At 35.8% G+C, this 23,300-nt stretch overlaps 1 protein-coding gene across 2 annotated transcripts; it reads left to right on the top strand.

The window, feature by feature from the left end:
* The first annotated feature begins 777 nt into the window (after positions 1–777).
* LOC113502450 (glutamate receptor ionotropic, NMDA 3A-like) lies at positions 778–23,102 on the top strand. Of its 2 annotated transcripts, XM_026884020.1 has the most exons (13): positions 778–1,053; positions 4,105–4,166; positions 4,246–4,413; positions 4,534–5,513; positions 6,017–6,185; positions 12,689–13,934; positions 14,012–14,145; positions 15,313–15,463; positions 16,055–16,184; positions 18,743–18,909; positions 20,532–20,651; positions 20,731–20,801; positions 20,869–23,102. In XM_026884020.1, exons 1-13 carry the CDS (start codon positions 865–867, stop codon positions 21,554–21,556), a joined length of 4,275 nt encoding a protein of 1,424 aa, XP_026739821.1. In that variant the 5' UTR covers positions 778–864; the 3' UTR covers positions 21,557–23,102. The 2 variants fall into 2 exon arrangements, with proteins under 2 accessions (XP_026739821.1, XP_026739822.1); XM_026884021.1 differs by lacking the exons at positions 778–1,053; positions 4,105–4,166 and having other exon boundaries at positions 4,336–4,413; positions 20,734–20,801.
* Positions 23,103–23,300: the final 198 nt, after the last annotated feature.

The following is a 23,300-nucleotide window of genomic DNA, read 5'->3' as shown; positions in this document are numbered from 1 at the left end:
TTTACTCTTTGTAACAGAGAACGAATCAAATATTGTTGTTTGAATTAAAACCCTTGGTTTTCCTTTATTCAAAACCCATAGAGGAATAGAATCTTTTTTAATAGTAATTTTAAGATTCGCTTCTGTATTCGAGACGTTAAGACGCAATTGAAAAGTGCTTAAATGTAAATAAACAACCTTTTACCTTTATGAAACCTCGTTTGATTCCACTCCAGGATAGAGGGATAGCGCTACAGTTGTCATAGTGAGAACAGGAATATCACATATAGTTTTTTGGATCAAACCTAGGTCTGCTCTTTGCCAGGGTGCGAGCATTGACTACAATACCGGGCTTATTTCATACCCACCTGTAGCTGTGGAACATTAACAGAAAAGGTGGCCTTTGCCCCACAGTTTCACAATTCAAGTTTCAGATATATTTACAACACTATTTTAACACTTAATTATTCTTCTTCTATAAAACCGTTCAAGTTCTAGTCAGTAATACACTGAGGTAAAGAATTAGGTACAGAGGTGCTGAAGAATTTGGTTAACCAAGTAATTTATGAAGGTAAGAACGGACGGACTGACTGAAAGCGCAGCGTCAGAAATATGTTTTCGTTTTTACCCTTTGGGTACTACCGTTACATACTAAAAACCGTCTGGTATCTATTGGCGTGGGTGGTTGTAACACTATTTGTGATTTCTTTCATCTGTAAATACCGCATCAATAGGATAGGATATGGTATCATCGTGATTGTACGTACCTACCATTTTTTCGGAACCCATGTTCTTTCCCTTACCATTCATGTACCGGGGCTGGGTAACTACGTAATACCTAATACCTAATTTAGCTAAAAAGGATATTCTAATTGCTATGTAAATATGTGCAGGTTCGGTGTTCGAGTGCTGGAGCGCACTTGCTCGGCGCTCGACGGGCGGCGGGTGGCGGCGCTGCTGGTGTGCGGCGGGGGCAGCGCGGCCGCGGCCGTGGTGGCGGCGGCAGCCCGCGCCGGCGTGCCTGTACTGCGTGCCTCGCCCACACACGTGCACCTTTCTTATGCTATAGCCAATGTAAGTTTATCATGTTTAAAGATCGTATTTATAATTGGTATCAAGGATTATACTCAGCGAAAAGACGCCTTTATAAGTCTGACTGTCTTTGTTATTGACTTAACGACGAAATGGAACAACATGTTAGCTAAATATCAATTGAGCATCATCAAGAACTAACCTGTACAATGTCATAATTTTGAATATCAAATAGGTAAGTATCACATTAGGCTAGTATGTTTTATAATTTTTTAACTGAAAACAACAATTTTAATAATCTTACTTCAGGTTTTACAACCAAAACCACATTTTGTCATCAAAGTACTGCATACATAATCTTCATATTGTAATTCCAAATTTACCAATCTGTATAATTTTAATAATCAAGAAACATTTGTTTAAGTAATGAGGTAAGATAAGAATAAAAAAACAAGAAAACCTTTCTTCACATCAGCTCTAAAACCCGGAACATTGTCCGCAGATGTAATCCAACAATATATCGCCCCGAGGGATACTAGTATAATTACTTCGCTTTTCCGGGAATTAGCTACCAGCATAATTTGAGCCTTTATGAACACATAGGTCGGCCTTTTTCCTATTAGCCCCTCAGGATAGGCAACAAACCTGTTTTAGAGTTATTTGATGGCCCCTATTCTCAAAATCTACTAATAACGAGGTCTAAATAGATTGGCACGGGTATTTTTAATGGCTACTCACGACGACCAAAATTAGAATGTCAAGGTTGGGACTTGTGAGTTTTATTTTCTACTTTCCTAATATAATCTATTAAACTGTCCGAAGTTTAGATTGGATTCCGGTACACAGTAATAGACCCCTGTCTTCTAGGTCAGTTCAGTGGTATTAAAAACCTACTAGCGACACAGACATTTTCTATTCCTACTTCTCTGTCTTCAAAGATGTATGTGAACTATTGTGAACAGTCTTCATAAAAAGCGTATATTGTATGACGTCACGCAAAAAACAAGGCCTTAATCTTCAAGGAAAAGAAACGTGATGAATTATAAATGTATTTACCATCCGTATCGTTTACATCACGACAGATGTCAGTTGTTTATTAGATAAGCGAGCCCAGTCAATGCTTTTGTTATTTTATTTCGGAACAGCTACAGTAGGGACGTCGAATTTGACTTCGTTTAAAACAATAAAATCAGATGATATTTCATGATGATTATAAATTTTAATCTGCCTTTTTTAAACCTAGTGTTAAATTTTTTTTCAAACATTCATGTAATGAGGGAAAAGTAGAAATGCGTAGAAAACAATGAACCTGTACCATACATTAATTACTCGCGTTGCATTTCTAATTCACGAATAGCTAACTGTTTGGCGTAATAACATTCCCGAAACCATAAATTTCCTTGTCCCGCTTATCGGTATGCTCGGAGCATTTAAATGTTTTATTTATGTAAGACATAAATTATCTGTTATTAAATATAAACACAGTATTTAATCCGTGTTTACTGAAAAACCTATTGATGTCGAACCTATTTCTAAAATATGACGCCATTACGTGAGGCACGCATAAAAATCCTTCGGCGTTCCCTGTTACTGACATAGGACTAAATTTAAGATGAACAACATACGATAAAGCAAAAATTATACGGTTGTATCATAAAAAACACGGGTTGTCGTCGGTTAGTAGACTGCCAACGGTTCCATTTATGCAGAGCTATTAATCGTGCTCGCTATGATAAAGTCGGGAATAGCCAACCAGCCAGTGAAATAATGCGTCTACGTGACGACCGTACCGACTGACGGTGTTCGCGACACGTTCAAGCATTATTTATAGGATATGCTGATGACATTATTAGATATCTTTCCTTACCTCTTCTTTGAACACTAGCGATCTCACAGCCACGCTCTGTAAATGAACGCAATATACTTGGTATATAAATGTCGCCATGTAAATAGCCGGGACCACCTTTTGTATGTTACTGAACCGTTTATTCTCATACAAATGTAGAACGTCTTTGAAAACATTTCTTCGGTATTTTTAATCCACAATGCACTTGTGAAGTTGAATCTTTTGTCTTAACAAAAGCTCTCAGCTAAATAAATAAATGCGAACAGCGTATTACCGTTGTTGGTTCCAGGAAATATTGTGCATTCGCAATTGTGAGAGAATGTGACTTGCAAATTCAAACTTGGTGTTTAAAATGCTCTGACAGCGTACGCAAATTAGTTCGCCACCGTCGTTTAAGCTGTGTGTGGACGTGGGTTTATGCAGAGTTTCCTGAAGTTGACGTTTCGAGCTTGCGGAATCCAGTTATACTCTCTTACTGCGCAAAGTAAGGAATGCCCATAACATCTTAGTGAGAAACGGCTTGCGAAGATACTTAATATAACAAACAATACCTAATAGTATTCGAAACTATGTTCGAAGTTGGGAGAATGGCAAAGTTATGACATAGTTATTACACGCGGTAATTAATAGGATTGTAATTGGCTCCAGAATGGCGATAATAATAACATGCATACTGTGTACTTAATGCATGCCAAGTACAAATGTCGAAGCCAATTCAATATTTGATTAGGTTCAAAATGAGCGTGCGTAAATCACGATTAAAAGCTCAGTAAACTCAGTCCGTTAGAAAAACGTTTTGACTAAAATTACACTGTAGGTGATTTGTCAAATTCTCAAAACACACGAAAGGTTGTAAAGCCTTGGCTGTGTTTTAAAATATACGAGCAGTATGTCACATGTCGAGCAAATCAGAATTTTATGATGTGTATAATACTTTTCATGCCCAGACGTATCTCCAGCGTTCTGAAGGAAAACTTTTTGCATGATGTTAGATATTTTCCCACAATACTCGCAGCCGAGCCCAAAACGCGGGACGGGTGTCACGGTAAATTATACCCATTTATTACCCACTTTAGTGCCGATTACGAAGCGACGTAGACTAATAACAACCTTAAAAACCAGGACATGATTGGGATATTACCACTTAGTACAAATTATATAGATTAGTGTAAGAGCTTGGGAACAGAAAGAACCTATTATCTTATAATATAAATGTGTTACTTTTAATCTATGCACTTTGTTCACAGGAACTGCTTCCACTTGAAATACGACTCGAAATCACAGCTCGGGAAACTTTACATGCACTCAGGTAACAAAAAAACGTTTAGTAGATTAGAAATACAATATTGTAGAGTTCAGACCATTGTAATGTTATTTTTTTTTTCTAGAGCAACACTTCTGCACACTCACTGGCACTCGTTCACCTTACTGGCAGAAGAGGATATTTACACAACACTATCCCTAAGGAAAGACCTGTCTTCAATAATTACTGCACCACCGCTTAATCCAAAATGGCTATCGCTTCCCAAAAAGTTTTCTCGACACGTACTATTCAGGTATTTGAACAATTTCCGATTTGTGGTATTATTTATAATAGTTAACGATTGTATTCGAACGCTACTAAGCGGTGCTACAGCTTGGTATATTACAATTGCCCTCCAATTATCTGTGTGCAGGCGGCTAGCGGAGATATCAAGGCTGACCAGAGGCGTTGTTGTCTTAATATGTGATGTCAATTACGCAAAGCGCGTTATGGATGAAGCCAGGCGCCTTAACATGCTAGAAGGCAATTTCTTTTGGCTGTGGCTCGATGCTTCCAAAGACGTTGATATCTTCCACAACATAAGTAACAGAACATTTTATGCCGAAGATAATGATCAAGATTATGAAAACTTAAGAGACAATGACGATGCACCTGTATACGAACGCTTTGACCGCAGCAAACGAGATGATGCTGACAATAAAACAAATGAAGCACAAAAAACATCCGATTCTTGGACGAAATCGGATGAAAATGTAGAAAATAGTATTAGGAAAGAATTTAATTCAATGAATAAATTGAATTCTAGAAATCATCGTGGTAGTCGAAATTTAAATGTTTCGAAAAGCCACGGTGTAAACAACAAATTATTAGATAAAAATTTTAGTCAATCGTATGTTAGTAATCGCAATATTAGTTCGGAAAATGTAAAAATAAATGATGTAAATAACAAAGGCGTTGAAACTTCTAAAATCGAAAACAATTCAATTGCGAAGGGAATGTCCTTTCATAATAGAAATAATAGTAGGCGTAATAGTTATAGGAAATGGAGAAATGAATCTTTTAATAAATATGTAAATAGCATACATGTAGATGATGCGAATGTAGATAACAATTTTATGGGACAAGATGATACTAACAATAATGATGATACTAGAGATATTAAAAGTAGTATAGATTTATCAAGTGATATTAGTGATTTCTTAATGGATCCCAAGGTGCATGCGTTTTCAATGCATAATTTTAAAGAAAATCCTGTTAAGAGGAGTGACAGACATTTGAAGATGGAAGAACTATTAGATAAGGGAAAACACAAAGCTAAAGATAATATGACTGTGATCTTTAAAAGCCTTCCTGTAGGACTATTGGCTCTACATCCACAACCCGTGAAAATAGGTAAGTTTGTAATTATATATTTTTAAAGGTGCATAATCATCTTTTATTTTTTATGTTAACTACTATCATACTTTCTAGATTATTTTTCGTCAATATCACGTATACATACAGTCTTTCAGATATTTATTGATATTAGTGGTAGCAGTGGCGATTGCTGACAAAACTGGCTAGTTATATTAAAGGCTCAAATTAAAAGCTTGCCATTCCTATTATAGCCACAAAGGCACTGTAGACTTTTGATAAATAAAGGATTATTTTACGGATTCAACGATTCAATTCACTCCAAAAACGGTAGTAGCCTAGTGGTGTGAACGTGGGACTGTCAAGTTAAAAGGCGTGGATTCAAATCTCGACTGACTTATAAAGTAACTTTATCACTAGCTAAAAATGATGATGGAAAAATTGAGGAAACTAGCACCCCTTGTAATATTTCTAGAGGTTTTACATCAACAATAAGAAGAAAAATTCTCTACCAAATCTAATGAATGTATTTTTTATAACAGATCGCGCTTTTATTCGCGCTGCCGTCCGAATGACGGTTGGTGCATTAAGACGTGTGCTACGCGCTTGCGATGCTTGGTCAGCGCAGGCGCAGTTTTTGAGTGACGCTACCGCGTCCTGCTGGGACGAACCCAGTGATGCTGCCGCTGACTTTTCTACAGAATTTGTAAGGTAATATAAATTCAAGTTTATATTATTTTATTAAGACCAGGTATCTGTTTATTTCAGCTAAAGATTACGCAATGAATCAGCCAGCCAAGTTGAATGCACGAGACAAACAGGCATTTAATTACGTCAATTAGCAACGTGGTTTCTGTGGGTAGGTCCGGATGAAAACATATTAAAAATATACGAAAGTGACACATTAATTTTTTGCCGAACCAATTTTAAATAATGACTATTACAAACGTTGGCCACGAGAAAAACTGTCATCGTCGGCTCCCAATAAAATAGATAATGGCACAAAAATTATTCAGCAAAAATATCTTTTGTTGAGTTCAGAACTTTATCGCCAAGTTATAAAGCTGCTTAATGACCTCGATTTAAGTTCTGAAAGAACCTTGTAGATATCGAAAGCAGTCGCGGCAGAGACTGATTGCAACTCACACCATGATGGATCCTTCTTATTGTAGGGGTGTGATTAAAATATGAATTTTCGAATATAATGTCAGAGGTGACTGAACCGCGTGAATCGGCATTTATAAAAAAATATATAATGGTATCTCAAAATAGTAAGTAAAGGGCAAGTATCCAGTAAATAAGGTTAAGAACAGTGAACACGTTAAATTTAGTTGTGATATTGATGCAAACCCATTAAAACTCAAGTTGTCTCCTTTATGTTGTGGTAAGCTCGTTAAGGTATACCGTAATTAATAAGCTTAACCTAAATGACTTCCTTTGTTAACACTGTTTCTTAACATAGCACAGTAATTAAGAGGTACTACAAGTTTATAAATAAAACAAACCTTATTTTATTACACGAGAGCCGGGTGAGCAAAACAAAACATTTAACAGATTTTACAGTTTTGAACTATTGAGACATTTGAACTGGAGATAATAATGGCAACAAGCGGAGAGCATCATCATAAAAGCAAATTGACTAGCGGGTCCGAGAACGAGTCGAGATTACTTTTATGTGGCTCTATCTTAAAGAGCAGCTTCGTGGGTTTATATCGGTGGCCGCATTACGCTACATAAACTCTTATCTAGTAGACATCGTTGGTCACTGCCATAACAGAGACGTTCGTTTTGTGTAACGCATAATCCAATTGACATCGTCACATGAAATTTATATACTTCCGTCATAGTTCGGTTGTTACAGTTCACTCTATGCCAATTTTACGCGTGTATTGTACAACTATTACTATACTTCACATAAAATTCGCTTGTTAGTTCCATGATTGGTTGTATGATATCAATCCTTAAAAGTGGCATTTAAAGTCGGTCAGTAGGAAAACTGCTGAGCTGGATTCAAAGCTAAGTAAATATTTATTTCCGTCTTCTCGAAACTGGTTGGTCACAGAAGGAAAGTTTCTGTCCCAAAGCTGTATCCTAAGAGTACTTCAGGCAATTGAAAGCGCATCGAAACTCTTTTTGTTACTTTAGAAAAACCTCACAAATAAAATTGGATTAAGGTTTCCTGGAGGTTATAGCAAGCTTTTTATAAGTAGAAGTTAGATTGCATTCAATTGGATGCCAAACGCGAGCTTTAACGCTAAAAAACGCTTGAAATACTCTGAGAAAAATCCAGCCATACTCCAATCGTTTTTATTTTCGTGTACTTCAGTTGCTGCTGCTTTTTCTACCAGTTTTTTTAATAAACTCTTATAAAGAACTCGGGGTTCGAATTTTTCTTATTAAATTTTGTAAGGGAAAGCTGATCGTCACAAGACAATTAAACGTGGGTTTGATCGTAAACTGTTTAAGTATATTTATTGCTTCGGTCTGCGGTCCGTCGCGTTGCGCTGCGTTACCACGTGACAGTGACGAGGGTGTTACGACCGCCAAATTGCGTACTAACCCCACACAGTTTATGGTACCTTTTAAATAGAAGAGTCGTGTTGCTAGCGTCCAGTAGTCCAGCAAATTTTTGCATCGTTTTTAATTCTTTTACCGTCACTAACACATGTTTCGCCTTAAGACCCTTTTATTTCAGGTTAAACGGAGTTTCTTACATAGGTTCAATTTCGCATTTTTTTGTTTGTCTAACATTATTATAAAAAACCCCGGGAAGCTTAAAAATTGCCCTCAATGTGAATGTAATATTTTTTGTATATTCCAGCCATTTCATTTATTAAATTTAAGGCGCGTGTGAATCGTTCATTTGGTATTGATGCGAGAATATCTCTAAAAGGTTACTGAAATATTTTAAATCGTCGAACAAGCAACCTGTTTAGCTAGACGATAACTTATAAACTATTCAGTGTCACTGTTACCTAAAAGCCCCAAAATATTATCCAGGTTTACGCTACACGCTACCCCAGTGTTTCAAAATCACGTAAAAACAGAATGCAACACGTGACACGTCACGTACAAGTCATATCAGCAGCTTTTCATATTTCAATTTAAAAATAAAAATATATTTTGTGAGCACGTTCGCATTGCTGTGGTTCTTTGGAATTCAATATGTGCTGTGAGGTCAGTGAATTACAGCAATTTTACAAACATATCGGAGCGGCGCCGGTCGGGACTTTAAGACTCAATGGCTGGCAATATTATCCTTGTATTTAAAGTGTTACTGGAATGTATTGTGATCTAATTTTTTAGTTTAACTTTAGAATACGGTTTAAATATATTGCGAACTACTACAATTCACATAACTATTATAAAATCTGGATCTTAGAAGATTCTAAAACAAGAGGTTTTAGAAAAGAATAAGCAAACTTATTTAGCAGTAAGAAAATACGATAATTCCTTTTTTTTTCTTTCGCTTTCTTGAGGCCATGAACACGTTTGTATCAGACAGAACCTACACAGACGGCAAATCTCCATGCCTAGGCTGTTGTATATTTCTTTACTAAGTAGGATTAGTACCGTCCGAGAATCGAGTCTTGTGTGCTAGCGTGTCGGGTGCCAACCATCACCGCTTAGAGGCATTCTGTAGCAATTGTGTAAAAGAGACGCTGCTCTACACCGTATATCGTGCTGTCACCTTTCCTCAACTGCAATATGCCGTAAGTGGGAGTAGTATGCACACTGGTGCAGCTTAGTCGGCTCTCACATAACACGAGCTCACTCTACACTGATTCCCAAAAGTACATTGCGATTCATTGTTGTGCTATCTCCGTCTGACAACCACTAGAATTTTTCGAAACCACATTTTACCAAGCAGAATTTGGCTACTTCAAAAGTACTTACGCGAGAATTTATACTCCTCGTGAAGATAATATTTTTAAATACGAATTCAAACAGCCAAAAAATTAATTGAGATCGATATATTTTAGTGTATGTAAAAATACATAATCAATATTTACATATGGCACATCTTAAGTTGTTCACTATCAATTGCGACGCTTTTATGACACCTTATTGAACATTATGTATTTCTATAACGAAAAATCGTGACCATAACTCGCAATCAGGTCATTCAGTTTCTAGGTGAATTATTCAAGGACTTGACTCGCTCTTGACCTATCTAATAGTGGTGATCGAAGGCACACGCTCGAAGGAACGTTATTCAATAAAATACGTGATCGGAATCCGAGCCTAACCCTATTCAGAGATTGCCGTAATGTATCCAGAAAAAGCGCGTAAATGCTTGGGTTTCGGCAAATGATAAATGGAGACTGTATCGAATCAATTCTCTTATAAAGTTATCAGGAGCCTGCCATGATACTGATGAGGTGTTTTGTTAATTGTAATTTTTGTCTGTCTGTTAGTTTTGAGTTAGTAGTTTCTTTAAGTTAGATTTGATTTATAGGTAGTACGGCGTACTGTATACATTTCATTTTAATAGTTATGAAATGTTCTAAACATATTCATTAACATTTTCTTATTATTAGAATATTAGTTGTTGCCCGCGGGCCCGATGGTACTCATCGCAACCGTTCTTACGGAAACATATCATTGGGATAAAATTACTAACCTATTTGTTAATTCTGTATATATACTATCTGTGTACCAAGTTTCGTCTTAATCTGTTAAGTGGTTTTTTGATCCGTGCATACAATCTGTCGCGTGTGTAATATTGGTAGGATAGATGTAATACAGATAGATTTGACACGAAATGCCTATAGACACGAAACCTTAAAAATGAAATCAGTAAGCTTTTTGAATATTTACAATGTCCCTTCCAAAACCTGCTTCAAAAAATATTTTAATAATAAAAAATTAAAGACGATGTTTGTCAAACTCTATGTGAAATCACGGACTCACTTTATAACTTTAGATTATAAAGGACAGGTCCCGGGATAGTTTGCTCTTACACAACGACAAGTGACAAATAACATCGCTTTTATTCCCTGGCACTTAAATTAGTTCGTAATTCTTTAGTTTGAAACTTAATAGCAAACATTCCGTCTTCTGAAATTGTCGTATTATTGTAATGTCTTATCTTTGAATTAGTTTTTACTGAATTGGGTTGATAGACCTTCATAAAACTGACTGTAATAAAGAATTAATGTTATATTATTTATCATTTTATAAATTTTATCCATTTGTGTAGTGCTAGGGTAGTGGTCAAAAAATGTTTCGTACTGAAACTATTAATTGTGATGTTTTATGATTTATTTAACACTTAATTAATATTCGCACACTACTTCATTATAAAATAGACTAGTTGCTATAAATGAACCGATTCCTAAAAGTTATACAACAGCTAGACTTATGTTAAATGGCAAATAATTTAAGTATCGGATTAAATAAATAGCCAAATCAATTCGCAAATAAATTGCGCTTCTCGTGACACACAATTTTAAATCAACATTAAAATTCACTTGGTTAAGAAGATCCTAAAATAAAATTTAAATAACCAATTACTTGAAGTAAGCAAAAGTGATTTAGATACACAACAACATCATACCGTAGCTAATATTTTTGGGTAAAATCCAACTCGTTCACATTATCATAAATCGGTCGGAACTGCACGGTAGCAAATTTTGGCAGACGTCCAGACTGAATACCCTGACTCGACGAAATGATCACCATCTATTGACATGACTTGACGTAGATAGTTCCCTTTTTAGTTCATTCAGAAATTAGGGCAACTATATAGGTCAGGTCACTAGATACAGTTTTACGCACTCTCTGAGCTACCATTACAATGCTTGCCTGCCCACAATCATTTTCCTTTTTCTTTACGTTCTGCCTTAAGCATCTCTATAAAACGTGTGTGCCTGTGCCTGATTCAATAACATGAAAGCAAGAAGATTTCTTTCTCTTTTTCACATAAAAGACATCTGTAACAACAATAATCAAAAATTGTACAAAAAAAATTGGCTTTCAATATGTACTTTGGAAAAATTGAGGGAGTTAGATTGTAGGTATATAAATAATGCCTTTAATTTGAACTTTTTCCAAACAAAGTTCCTTGGCATGTTTCGAAAATCCCTTTGGTTTACGCACGAGGAATAATAATGGTTAGCAAGCAGATGCTGGTTGGGGTTAAGGAATCTCGTATTTTGATCCGGCTGGCTCAAGAGATGTCATCGCCCATAGGGACGATTTTCAACGTCTAAATCTCTGAGATGAGCCAAACTTTTAACTAATACGGCAAAGTTTAGCGTCTTAAATAAATTATCTGGATAAAAAATAAAACATTCCTCTTTTATACGTGTTTTAGTTTTAAGCTGTAAGTGACTTTTCAAAAGGATGTATTCAAATTAAATTACAAGCAATATTATACGTTATTTGAGGTTCGTTATGATACCTAAGAGATAAATATAGAAATAATCATATTTTAAACAGCCCTGTTGAATATTAGAAACAGCTTGGGATACGTGGGTTGTGTTATTTTATCATTTTGTGCCAAACTCGGGTTGAAAGTGGGTATCGGCGGGCCGACGCGGATATTGCATGTTCACACCCATTTCCCTTTCTGCGGGCACAAAACCACACAATTTCGTTACTTACTTTGTATTATGCTATATATTTCTATGCAGATCAAGGAAATTATGTAATAATATCGCAATGGTTTTTGTGTGTAGTAACACTGCCAGGAATATACTTTTCGAAAACTATAGTCCAATAATAGAACATGTTATGCGTTGGCTAAAATCACTAATAATTTACAAATACAATACAAATGAGTTTTATATAACATTATTTATAATCAACCCATATGTTTGTTTTGAATAGCATAGCATAGCTTACACTGATTCACCGCTAAAAACGATTTCAATTTTAGTCCGACGACAACTTAACTTTTCACCCCTAAACATTGTCTCGGTTCATAGCGAAACAATGTCTAAAGGTCAAAAGTGAACATCGACGCTTATATCTTTGTTCATTTATTTTAAGTACTTGAAATGTTTGTTGTATTTGAATAATACAAATACCTAATCTGAATATTCGTACCTATTTATGTGTTTTTTGTGTGTTACGTGATTTTCATTAAAATAGAGGGCGAATCTTTCAACTCATTAACTACTAGATATTACAAAAATAAGATAAATTTTGTCTTTAATTCAACATTGAAAGTGCTTGGGAAGTTAAACAAAAGTTATGATTGTTCACAGAGAGACACGAATATCTTCAGCTGCAGCGCTTGCAGGTGGCACTGAACGACCCGAACGATCGTTAACAGCTTCATTCGCACTTTTGAACTTAGTACCAGGACCTGAGGGAGGAAACATGTGGAGACAAGTAGGACGAGTGCTCGGACGTAGCGTTAGACTTCATACAATTGTATGGCCGGGAGGCAGACTCGTCGCTCACGGTCAATCGGACGGTGCCCGCACTATATTTCGCATCGTCACAGCCTTAGCTCCGCCTTTTGTCATGGAAGGTGAGCTCGACGAAGACGGTCAATGTCTCCGAGGCCTCTTGTGTCATCGACCGCAAACGTCGGACCGAGATAATCTAACCCTCGCCTTCAATGAACTGGAAAGAGAAAGCGATCAAGAAACGGATGATTTTTTCTTCCCAACCCCAAAACCCGTATTTCTCAAAATGGAAACTCATTGTTGCTATGGACTTGCGATGGATCTTTTAGAAAATATAGCCCAAGAACTAGAATTTGATTTCCATCTATATATTGTAGAGGACGGACTGTACGGGTCTAGGAAACTTATCAAACCTTTTCATCGAATATTTGAATACAAAACCGTGTCTAGTGACTATGCACCGATAAATTACCAGAGTTATCGTTCACAATACCGTAACGGTTACAAATCGCTGGAAGAGGACGCCCAAGAAAAGCCATACTTGTTTGATATCGGCCCAGATGAAAGCGTTGAGAAATGGAACGGTATTATTGGAGATTTAGTATCTGGAGCCGCTCATATGTCTTTTGCAGCTCTCAGTGTGTCCGCAGCGAGGGCAGAGGTCATAGACTACAGTCAACCTTACTTTTTCAGTGAAGTGTCTATATTAGCCGCACCAAATCAAAGGCCTGATATACCGTTACTAGCGTTTTTATTACCGTTTTCACCAGAGTTATGGATTGCTATATTTACGTCTCTGAATGTGACGGCTATAGCCGTGGCAATTTACGAATGGTTATCACCATTCGGATTAAACCCTTGGGGTCGGCAGAGATCAAAGAACTTTAGCATTTCCAGTGCCCTGTGGGTTATGTGGGGACTTTTATGTGGACATTTGGTTGCGTTCAAAGCCCCGAAGAGTTGGCCTAATAAGTTTCTAATAAATGTGTGGGGTGGCTTCTCTGTGATATTTGTTGCTAGTTACACTGCCAACATAGCCGCTTTGATAGCGGGGTTATTTTTTCACAATGCTGTTGATGACTACCAAGGTCGAAGTAATGTAAGTAGAACATGCAAATGTTTTGAACGAGTAAAGTTGCTAACTAAAGAGGTTTTCATGAAATCGTTTTGTTTTAGTGGCTCTCTCTGCGGGTCGGGACAGCAAGGTCGTCGGTGTCTGAATACTACGTCCAACGGAATAATCCACAGCTGGCAGAACAAATGCGTCGTTACGTCCTTCAAGATGTTGAAGAAGGTATTCACAGACTCAGGTAAGATATTATACTAACCTATTACTTAGCAGAGGTGGGTATAATAAGTTCCGTACATCGAGCATCTAAATTATATTCTTCCCTAATTTTGAAACTTGACACGTCTTTCTCGTTTTGTAAATATAATCTGCATAATAAAATTTACATGTATTAAAAGTCGGAACAAAAAGCTGGGAATGACTTATCATATTAAAATGAAACGTTATTCCTTTTTAATAAAGTTATTTCTTTCCAAGTATGGAAGACAAAATTATAAAGCGATAACATTCTCTTGGTTAAACGCTTTCACAAACATTCATATTGGGTTACCTGACAATTTCGATAAACGACATTACCAAAGTTGCGGTTACACGATACTTAAATAATTAACTGATTACTGAAACCTCATACGTGCATCATATCAGCTTAAGTATAGCTCGTATTCATTGAGACTGTTAATCCGTAACCCGCCTTTGTGGAGCTCCGGCCAACACCAATTAGGGTAAAATACATATGAAGCAATGGCCATCTGTTAAGTATTCATTAAACATTTTATTGTTAATCCCTCTGAGGTAATTGTTGTTAGCTTTAAATTAACGATTTTAACTCCAATCGAAACGTTGATTTACATGAAACAGAATGTGAATATCGACAGCGACCGAGGTAATTTCATTAAAAAACGCGTTGAATTTTACGAACTCGTAAAATTTCCACGCTCAGAACTCCGATCGCCACTTAATACCTTTTAGTACATTAATTTTATCGTCAGATTTAGTGCTCGCTTTCGTATTTCACCAATTAAGCTATAAACTGTCACCAGTCAAATAAAGGGACATGCTTAAGTCCGGAAAAGCCTCGAACTTTGTCAACTAAAAGCGCAGAGCGATTGCACTGAGTGATGTGAGCTACTACAAAGTAAAGTATTTTGCACCTTATTCAAACGTGGGATTAGGTTTACATTAAGCTAAAAGTATCTGTTTTTATTGTACTTTTTATTACTGTGACGGAGCATTATATTTATTATTCCACTCCAAATTTTAGGGACCCGTTCGCTTACAGGTTAAAGCTTTGCGTTCACGAGATGGGGTGTGATATCTGTTTACTTTGTAAATATTTAGATTGCTCTTCACCTTTTTTGCTTCGAAGTAAGAAGGAATATTTGAAAAATAGAAAATGTTTTTGTTGCAGGAATGGCACTTTGGACCTTTTAATAGCTGACTCGCCAGTCTTAGATTATTACCGGGCTACTGACCATGGATGTAAACTGCAGCGTATTGGTGATCATGCACTTGCTGAAGATGCGTATGCTATTGGTATGGCTAAAGGATTTCCTCTGAAGGTAAGTTTCAATATTAAGAATGGTATGAAAAGTGATCTCGTGTAACTGGAACCTACTCTTATGAAGTTTAAAATGGTTTGAAGCAAATTTAAAACTTAGCGTAACGCTTTCGAAATATACTTACCTGAAATTAAGGAATAGGCTATGTGCCTAAGCGACGTCTTTGAAGAAATGTAGCAAAGATTTACATAAAATTGGGGACTTACAGAAGGCTGAGTAGTGGGGGGCGATTCCGGATCTTTGCACGAAAAGATTGATGGATGACGCACGAACCTCCTAATGGTGTGATCGATAGTCGGGTGTCATGTAGCTTTAGCTCACCGATTATACGTCATTTTATCTTGACGTGGCCCCATATACCCCTGAGGTTTACGCGAATCCGTGATATACATCAACAGGGTTAAACGAGAGTTTTCATTCCGAACCATGACACCTTTTGTATTTTTTAAGCTTTTAAATATTTTCGATCTAACCAGGTGCTTTTTTTGTTGGTAATTGTGTGAGCTATTTTTGACGTATAAAGTGGTATGATATGCGTCAAAGTTATGTTTTATCAAGCTTTTTGTGTTATATCTTTTTGTTCTCTTTCAGGATAGCATTTCAGCTGTCATAGCTAAATATTCATCGAATGGGTACATGGATATTTTAACAGAGAAGTGGTACGGTGGCTTGCCTTGTTTCAAACTTAGTCCCGACTATGGAATACAACCGAAGCCACTCGGTAAGCTTTAGTTTTAAGAGACAGCTTCGTTTGTGTACAAAACTTTATAACTCTACAGAGAGAGACAAACCAAGAACAAGAATACGACCTTTGTTCATTTCACAAATCTTTCTATGTTTTAAACGTTGTTATGTTAGTTTCAATACTTAAGAGACTTTTGTCTTACTACTTTAATGTGAATTTGTTCCACCTGCTTAGATAGCTTGAGTCTGGCAGAAATTTCATTAGAATTTATCGCCACCCTCGCGTTAATCCGACCCCTCAACGTCGCGCAGTGTACGGAGAGGTATTACTACCAGTCGACCTAAAAGATTAAACACGGGATTTATCGTTTGAAAAAAATGAGCTGACACCAACAGTATGTTTATCTCTTATTTGGGATAAACTCGTGAAGGCGCGATTAAAAGTAAAGTGACGCTGGAATTGAGTTATGAAATTTTATAACGTGCCTCTGGTACCAGAGTAGGTTTTTAATTATAAATTCAAGTTACCTTATAAATAATTCCCTTTTTTCACCCGGGAGTGAATTTTTAGGCTTGTATTTTTATAAAATATGTTAATCGAGTCGATTTTAACGACTTTTTTAGAACCAAAAAAATAACGATAAGGGAATCATACTTCACCAAACTGTTATCTCTATCTGCTATATATAAGTATCTAAACTATGTAACGATTAAAAAAGTAGTTCCATGTTAACTCAGAGTTCCACTGAACGAGTGTAACGATGTAATATCAAGGAGTTACATCTTACAAAGCTATAAACTTCCGCAGAATTTGATGGCTGTTCGTAACAGTGCCGTTGCCTATCCAAGTTTGGATAACTTCCAATGTACTATTCCAAGTTATCACACAAAATTATTTTATTATTACATTAAATAAGATCCTCACTCTTACTGTACCAGAATATAATAAACAAAATATTATTATGTTCTGAGACAAATTGATATTCGAAATTCATTTTAATAAAAAACTAATCAACCATTCTCTATGAATCTTCTGAGATTTATCGCCCATAGCCAAGACAAGATGAATCAATCTCTGTTTACTCATTAAATTCATTGCAATCGATCAATTTAACAACCCCCTCGGACTTGGTACAAATTGCCAATCTGATAGATCGAATAATATTACACAGTAGTGAAGACCAACTGAACATAGTATCAAAGAATCTACTGTAACTGATCAATTTACTGATCTCATAAAGAATAACGTACGTAATATTTTCCTAACGAATTTTGATAAAATCTTTTCAATGTAAGCATAGCTTGCTAATTTCTTTGCTTAATCGTTCGCATAATTTTCCGTTGTACCTTCTGATAATTGAATTGAAAGATTAATTAATAATCCATAAACCGTTTTCATTGGATGTTAAGTAGATATTATGGCATCAATGACTTTTTGGGTCCGAAATTTATAATGTGATTACGATATGATTCGGCAGTCAATTTTGTTAATTGGAGTGAAATTAATACCCGTATTACACACAAAAGTGTGAAACCACATTTTTCTCACTTTTATATACAATTCTGCTGGACATAAAATTTCTCTTAAAAGGCTGGACCGATTTGACTTTTCTTGAAAGACTTTTTGTTTCGCCCATGGTTTAGATTCACAAATTAGCCCCGTGGTACAAATCTCATCAGCTAGTTGCATATATAATATTCAGCTTATGAGATTTTTTTGTTTATTTCAGTTGTATTAATTTACAAAATTTAATACAATTGAAATAAGAAGCTCTCAATTTTGAACTCTAATTATTTAAGATGGATTAACGAAGATTTTTCTTCTGCTATGTTTATTTCATAACTTCGTGAAAAGAATCCCTTGTAATGTAAATAAAATACCTACTGAGAAAAATGATCCTGATTTCATAATTTCGTTTCATGTAGGTGTACATTAAATATCTTAAGAACTTTTTTGTAAAGAGTACTTTGATAATGTTCAACCTTGACGGAATTAATATGAAAGTGAAACAGAGTAATTAAGTAGCCCGAAGCATTCCACTGATAAAATGTCGGCTTTAAATTATAATTTCGGGCCAAAGTTTTGCTGTTTTCGTATTTAATTAAATAAGAAACAGTTCTTAGGATTTAAATAAGTAGGGACCACAACACGTTATCTTTATTACTGATGCAATTTATGGTCTTAAATTTACCTTCCTTGATACTAAATTAAAATCAGATATTTTAAATATATAATAGATATGATTATAATTTACGAGTTGTGTTATGTAAAAAATATTGCTACAACTATATGTAACTTAGCACCGTTATTATTCAAGGCATTAATGTTTTCACGTATTATGAGACCGAAAACGTTTTTTTTTAAATAGTTGGTATTTTACAAAAAAATTAAAAACCGTTTTGTATATTTGTACGTGTATTCGAAATATTAACGCTCCGTTTATTCCAATATTAAGGTATATATTAATAAAAGTATTGGAAATTGGAATATAATATTGTTTCGTTTATTGGATATTGCAATACTCCAATTATTTCAGTTATTTCCTCTATTGTTTTGTACTTTGGGATGTTACAATTGCTACTATTTGTCCACAGGTGTAGCAGCAGTAGCTGGAGTTTTCATTTTACTAGGAGTTGGTATGATTCTGGGTTGCGTGATACTGACCCTTGAGCACCTGTTTTATAAGTACACCTTGCCGTCACTCCGCAAAAGGCCAAAGGGAACTATATGGAGGAGCAGAAATGTTATGTTTTTCAGTCAGGTAAGATACATTCCATAATTCACACATTCACATTACATAATTCTATAATTCTGTAATACACATAAATTATACGAATAACTTATATCCGATACCGATACTATACGAATGCCTAAATTAGTTATATCACGGCACACACAGTTAATATCATCATCGGCCTAGCCTTTTCCCAACTATGTTGGGGTCGGCTACCAGTCCAACCGGTTTCAGCTAAGTACCGGTGTTTTACAAGGAGCGACTGCCTACCTGACCTCAACCCAGGTACCTGGGCAACACGACACCACTTGGTTAGACTGGCTGTCAGACTTTTCAAGCTTCTGACTACCTGTGACGACTGTCAAAGATGTAGGAATAACAGCCGGGACCCACAATTTAACGTGCCTTCCGAAACACGGAGGAACTCGCTATGACAAAGATGGTCACCCATCTACGGACCAACCGCGTCAAGCATAGCTTAACCTGTGATCGAATCACTTATGCGGTTATAGCTTAGCCACGAGCATAAAAATAATAGTTTTTAAATTAAGGTCAAACGAGACGACTTAATTTATTCCTTTTAGTTGTAAACGGAATTGCGTAAATTATACTATTTAACGAGTCGACTCATAGTGTTCATTGTCATCTATACAGTATGAAAGTCTACTATTACTTAACTTATTGTCACTAAATGTATCAGTTCAAGTTTGTAAATGAATGAGTGAAGCTAAATACAACGAGTTTTCATCAAAATTGTACAGAACGGACTATAAAAAGTAAACCATGCTAAGTATAATACAAACATAAATCTTTTATATCGAAACACTGGAGAGTTTTTACGTTCCATCTCTTAAAAACTTCTGTTCTGAACCGAGACACGAACAATGGGCAAAATATATTTACCTTTTGTTTCTTTGTAAATACAATGTTATCTACCGTAAATAAAAATATTTGGTCCCACAGACCGCAAGTAGTAGCAGGTCAGTTAAATACAATACAAAATGGCTTCTACGTTGACTGAAGCAGCCAACTCATTCTTTTATTTGTTATATTTATTTATTACCTACTATATTCTACATCCGTATAGTATACTTGATGAACAAATTAATATTTAAGCAGCTCAATATTTTGATTCTTACTAAATGTGTTCGTTGTATAACGTGTGGAATTACTTTGATGTTTTTAGGACAGCTGTTGGAAATCATGAAATAATTACATACTAAATTTTTGAAAAAGTATCTCTTTATTTTAAAATATTGTCAATTTTTTTTCAAAGAAATTTTCGACAAACATTAGTAGGTGATCGTGTTAGATAGCTACATTATATTAGATACAGTCTTTCTACCTACATATCTAAAAATCCAAATATTACTCGCAAATAACGACAGTGTTACATTTAGTAAAACTGAATGTAAAGAGCTATCATTTGTTATCAGCGTAGTTAACAATTGACGGCACTTTGTTTGCCCTACTAAGCTTGATACCAAGGTAACTGCAGATCAGACCGCCTTTCAACAGAAAACGAACACTTCTCTTTACACCGACACTGTTGTCTTACACAGTCGCGATTCTTATACCCATTGTTGTCAGTGCGTCATTGTTTTTCAAACTCATAGGGGCGATTGTGTAACGTGTATCTTTTGTTACAGAAATTATACAGGTTTATTAACTGCGTGGAACTGGTATCACCTCATCATGCGGCACGAGAACTTGTCAATACTATACGACAGGGACATTTCACTTCACTCTTTCAGAAAAGTGTCAAGAGGGTAATTGCTTTTCATTATCTCTTTCTTTATATTATATCCACATTGGTCAGATTACGATAGGAATGTACGTTTGTTTCAGAAGGAACACGAACAGCGTAGACGTCGTAAAAGTAAAGCGCAGTTATACGAAATGATTCAAGCAATAAGAAGGTAGCTATTTGTTTTACGATATTTGTTTCTGTAACGAACTTCCAATAATGAAATATTTTTTCATTAGGGTACAACAACGTGATCATTCTTTGGGGTCAATAAAAGAGCAAGAACCAGTTGAAACTGAAACGGAAGCATCAGAAGAATTAACCGAGAGTAAATTCCTCTCGCCTTCGACTGATGTATCGAGCCGCTCACCGCGACAGAGTCGGTCCCCTCGTCAGCTACGGGTTTCCCCGAGAGGCCGGAGGAAAAGATGTAGCCTCGCGGGACTTAACGTGCGGCGATTTAGCACTGACTCAGTCCTAAATACAGACTCGGTCTCTAATATCTATGAACGCACATGCCATAATATAGGCAGAAGACTGAGCCGAGATGTAAGCTGTTTGACCAATTCTCCTCCTGATATCAATACCCGACTTCGAACACCATCACCTATGATAAGACGTGCAGAAGGTTCTTCAACTCGCTCTTATCAAGACGTTTCAGATAGATCCGATAACTACTTGAGTACAGACTGCCCAACTTCAAGAGCCAGTATCGAGATTATGGTTTCTCAAGATGACCAAGATATTCCACCGGCGCCACCGTACCCTAGAGTACCCCCGATGGGAGCGAGGTCGGAACTGTCACTACTGTCGGAAGAGGAACTCGTAAGATTATGGCGAAGTTCGGAACGGGAAGTAAGGGAATCCCTGTTGGCAGCGCTTCAAGAAAGGAGGGCCAATTTAGATCCGAAACAGGATCCGGGATGAAAGAACGACTACAACATTTGTTGGGAAAGGAATAGGTCTGTGCAGAATCACTTTTCATCTCTCATTGCCGCTCGGCGAGGGAGCGATAAGGAGTATCGACCAGAATACGCACGTAGTGGTTGAGTTAGTGCCTTTTTTACATTGTTTGATGCGGACACGTCTCACAGGCGTTAGTTAGTCAATCGGTGTTCATTTCAGTGTCTTGATATTATTGTTACATTCGAAAGGCTGCCTTACTTTATATTTAATTGCTTCTTCATTATTGAATCTGCGTCAAACAATTTAAATAACGGTACTCGGTAAGCTAAGTTAAGTTCGGAGATGTTGACGTCCAATAAATTGATAAAAGCTTTTATGAGTAAATCTAGAATTGATATTTATGATCGTAAATGTTATCTATATGTAAAAATATTAAATAGCTATGACCAGATGTTTTAAAGTGCTTTAACCTATAATCTAGATCGTGATAGATATTTCCATTCTATGAACATTATTACTTAGTGAACATTTAGAATTATTCATTAAAGTGTTTTGAACATCAACTTGTTTTAAAATTCTGCGAATTGATTAGTTATTCAGTCAGATAGGTTTGAAGTTACAAAGCTGTCTACTTTTGAGATTCATGTTATGGCATGAAGATTGCAAAGTGTTCCTACAAATTTTACCGTACCTATGAATAAAACAATAAATGAAGGAATACAGAACAAATTAGCCTTAATAGATATTAAATCATCTACATATGCAAATGTGGTATTAATTTTATATATTCAGCTATAAAAGAATGAAGCAAATAAGGGCGCCCTAGGGTAATAAAAGCAAATTAATTCGGAATTATAACGTCGACAAACCAGATATGTTTGATTAAATAATAGTACTGTCTGATAGTAGAATGCGTAAATAAATATAAGTACCAAGCTCCAAGTGAAAATGAGTACATATTAATTTAATTACTGACAACCCACTTCATTTTTAAGTGCCTATTTGCCCACCGATCGATAAATTAAACTTTCTCCTAGATATTAATTTTGACCTAGGCATTTTTAGATAGATTAAACTTCCCATTTTAAATGTAAAGGTCCAAGTTAGAAAACACCTTGGGCAAGGACGCGTCATGAACGTGTCAAAATGGACCCTTGCGGTTTTCATATATCCCGTCTAATAACGATCTAATTTGTTAACGTACCCTTTTATGTAGTTAATTGAAACAATACCTAACTATTTAAATTAATTAATTAGGGAACTACATTTTAATGTTAGAATAAAACGATAATTATGAATGAAAAACTGCCAAGTTTCGAATTAGGTAATGATAAATTAGAATTCACTTCTTCCTAGAGTTGCACCCTAGTAGCGTTTAGTTTAGATTTTTTCTCTCTCTATTTATCCAAACATATTTTATACTTGTAAAATATGAACCCTGTCGTAACCTATCTGTTTAATAAATATGTATTTTCTACTTCTAAGAGAAACAAATTACAGTATACTGATAAAGCAATATTTTCCGATTGGATTTTAAAATTAAAAATAGATTTATTTATTTTAATCTTCTCTCCTTTTCTTTCATTTCATAATGCTTTAAGTTTCTGATACATTACCCAGCTTTTTATCCCTTGGTAACTATTTGTGGTAGAACTCTGTAAGTTATTTTCTACTTAATTACCTAGTCCTCATTACGCTGTGCTCTCATATTAACTACCGTATTTCATTAAGTAAATAATACTCGGTCCTCTTTAAACAAGCCTCG

The sequence above is a fragment of the Trichoplusia ni genome, chromosome 17, assembly GCF_003590095.1.
Source record: "Trichoplusia ni isolate ovarian cell line Hi5 chromosome 17, tn1, whole genome shotgun sequence".
NCBI classification, from domain to species: domain Eukaryota; kingdom Metazoa; phylum Arthropoda; class Insecta; order Lepidoptera; family Noctuidae; genus Trichoplusia; species Trichoplusia ni.
The sequence above is the reverse complement of the archived record's forward strand: the minus strand, read 5'-3'. Positions and strand labels throughout refer to the sequence as shown.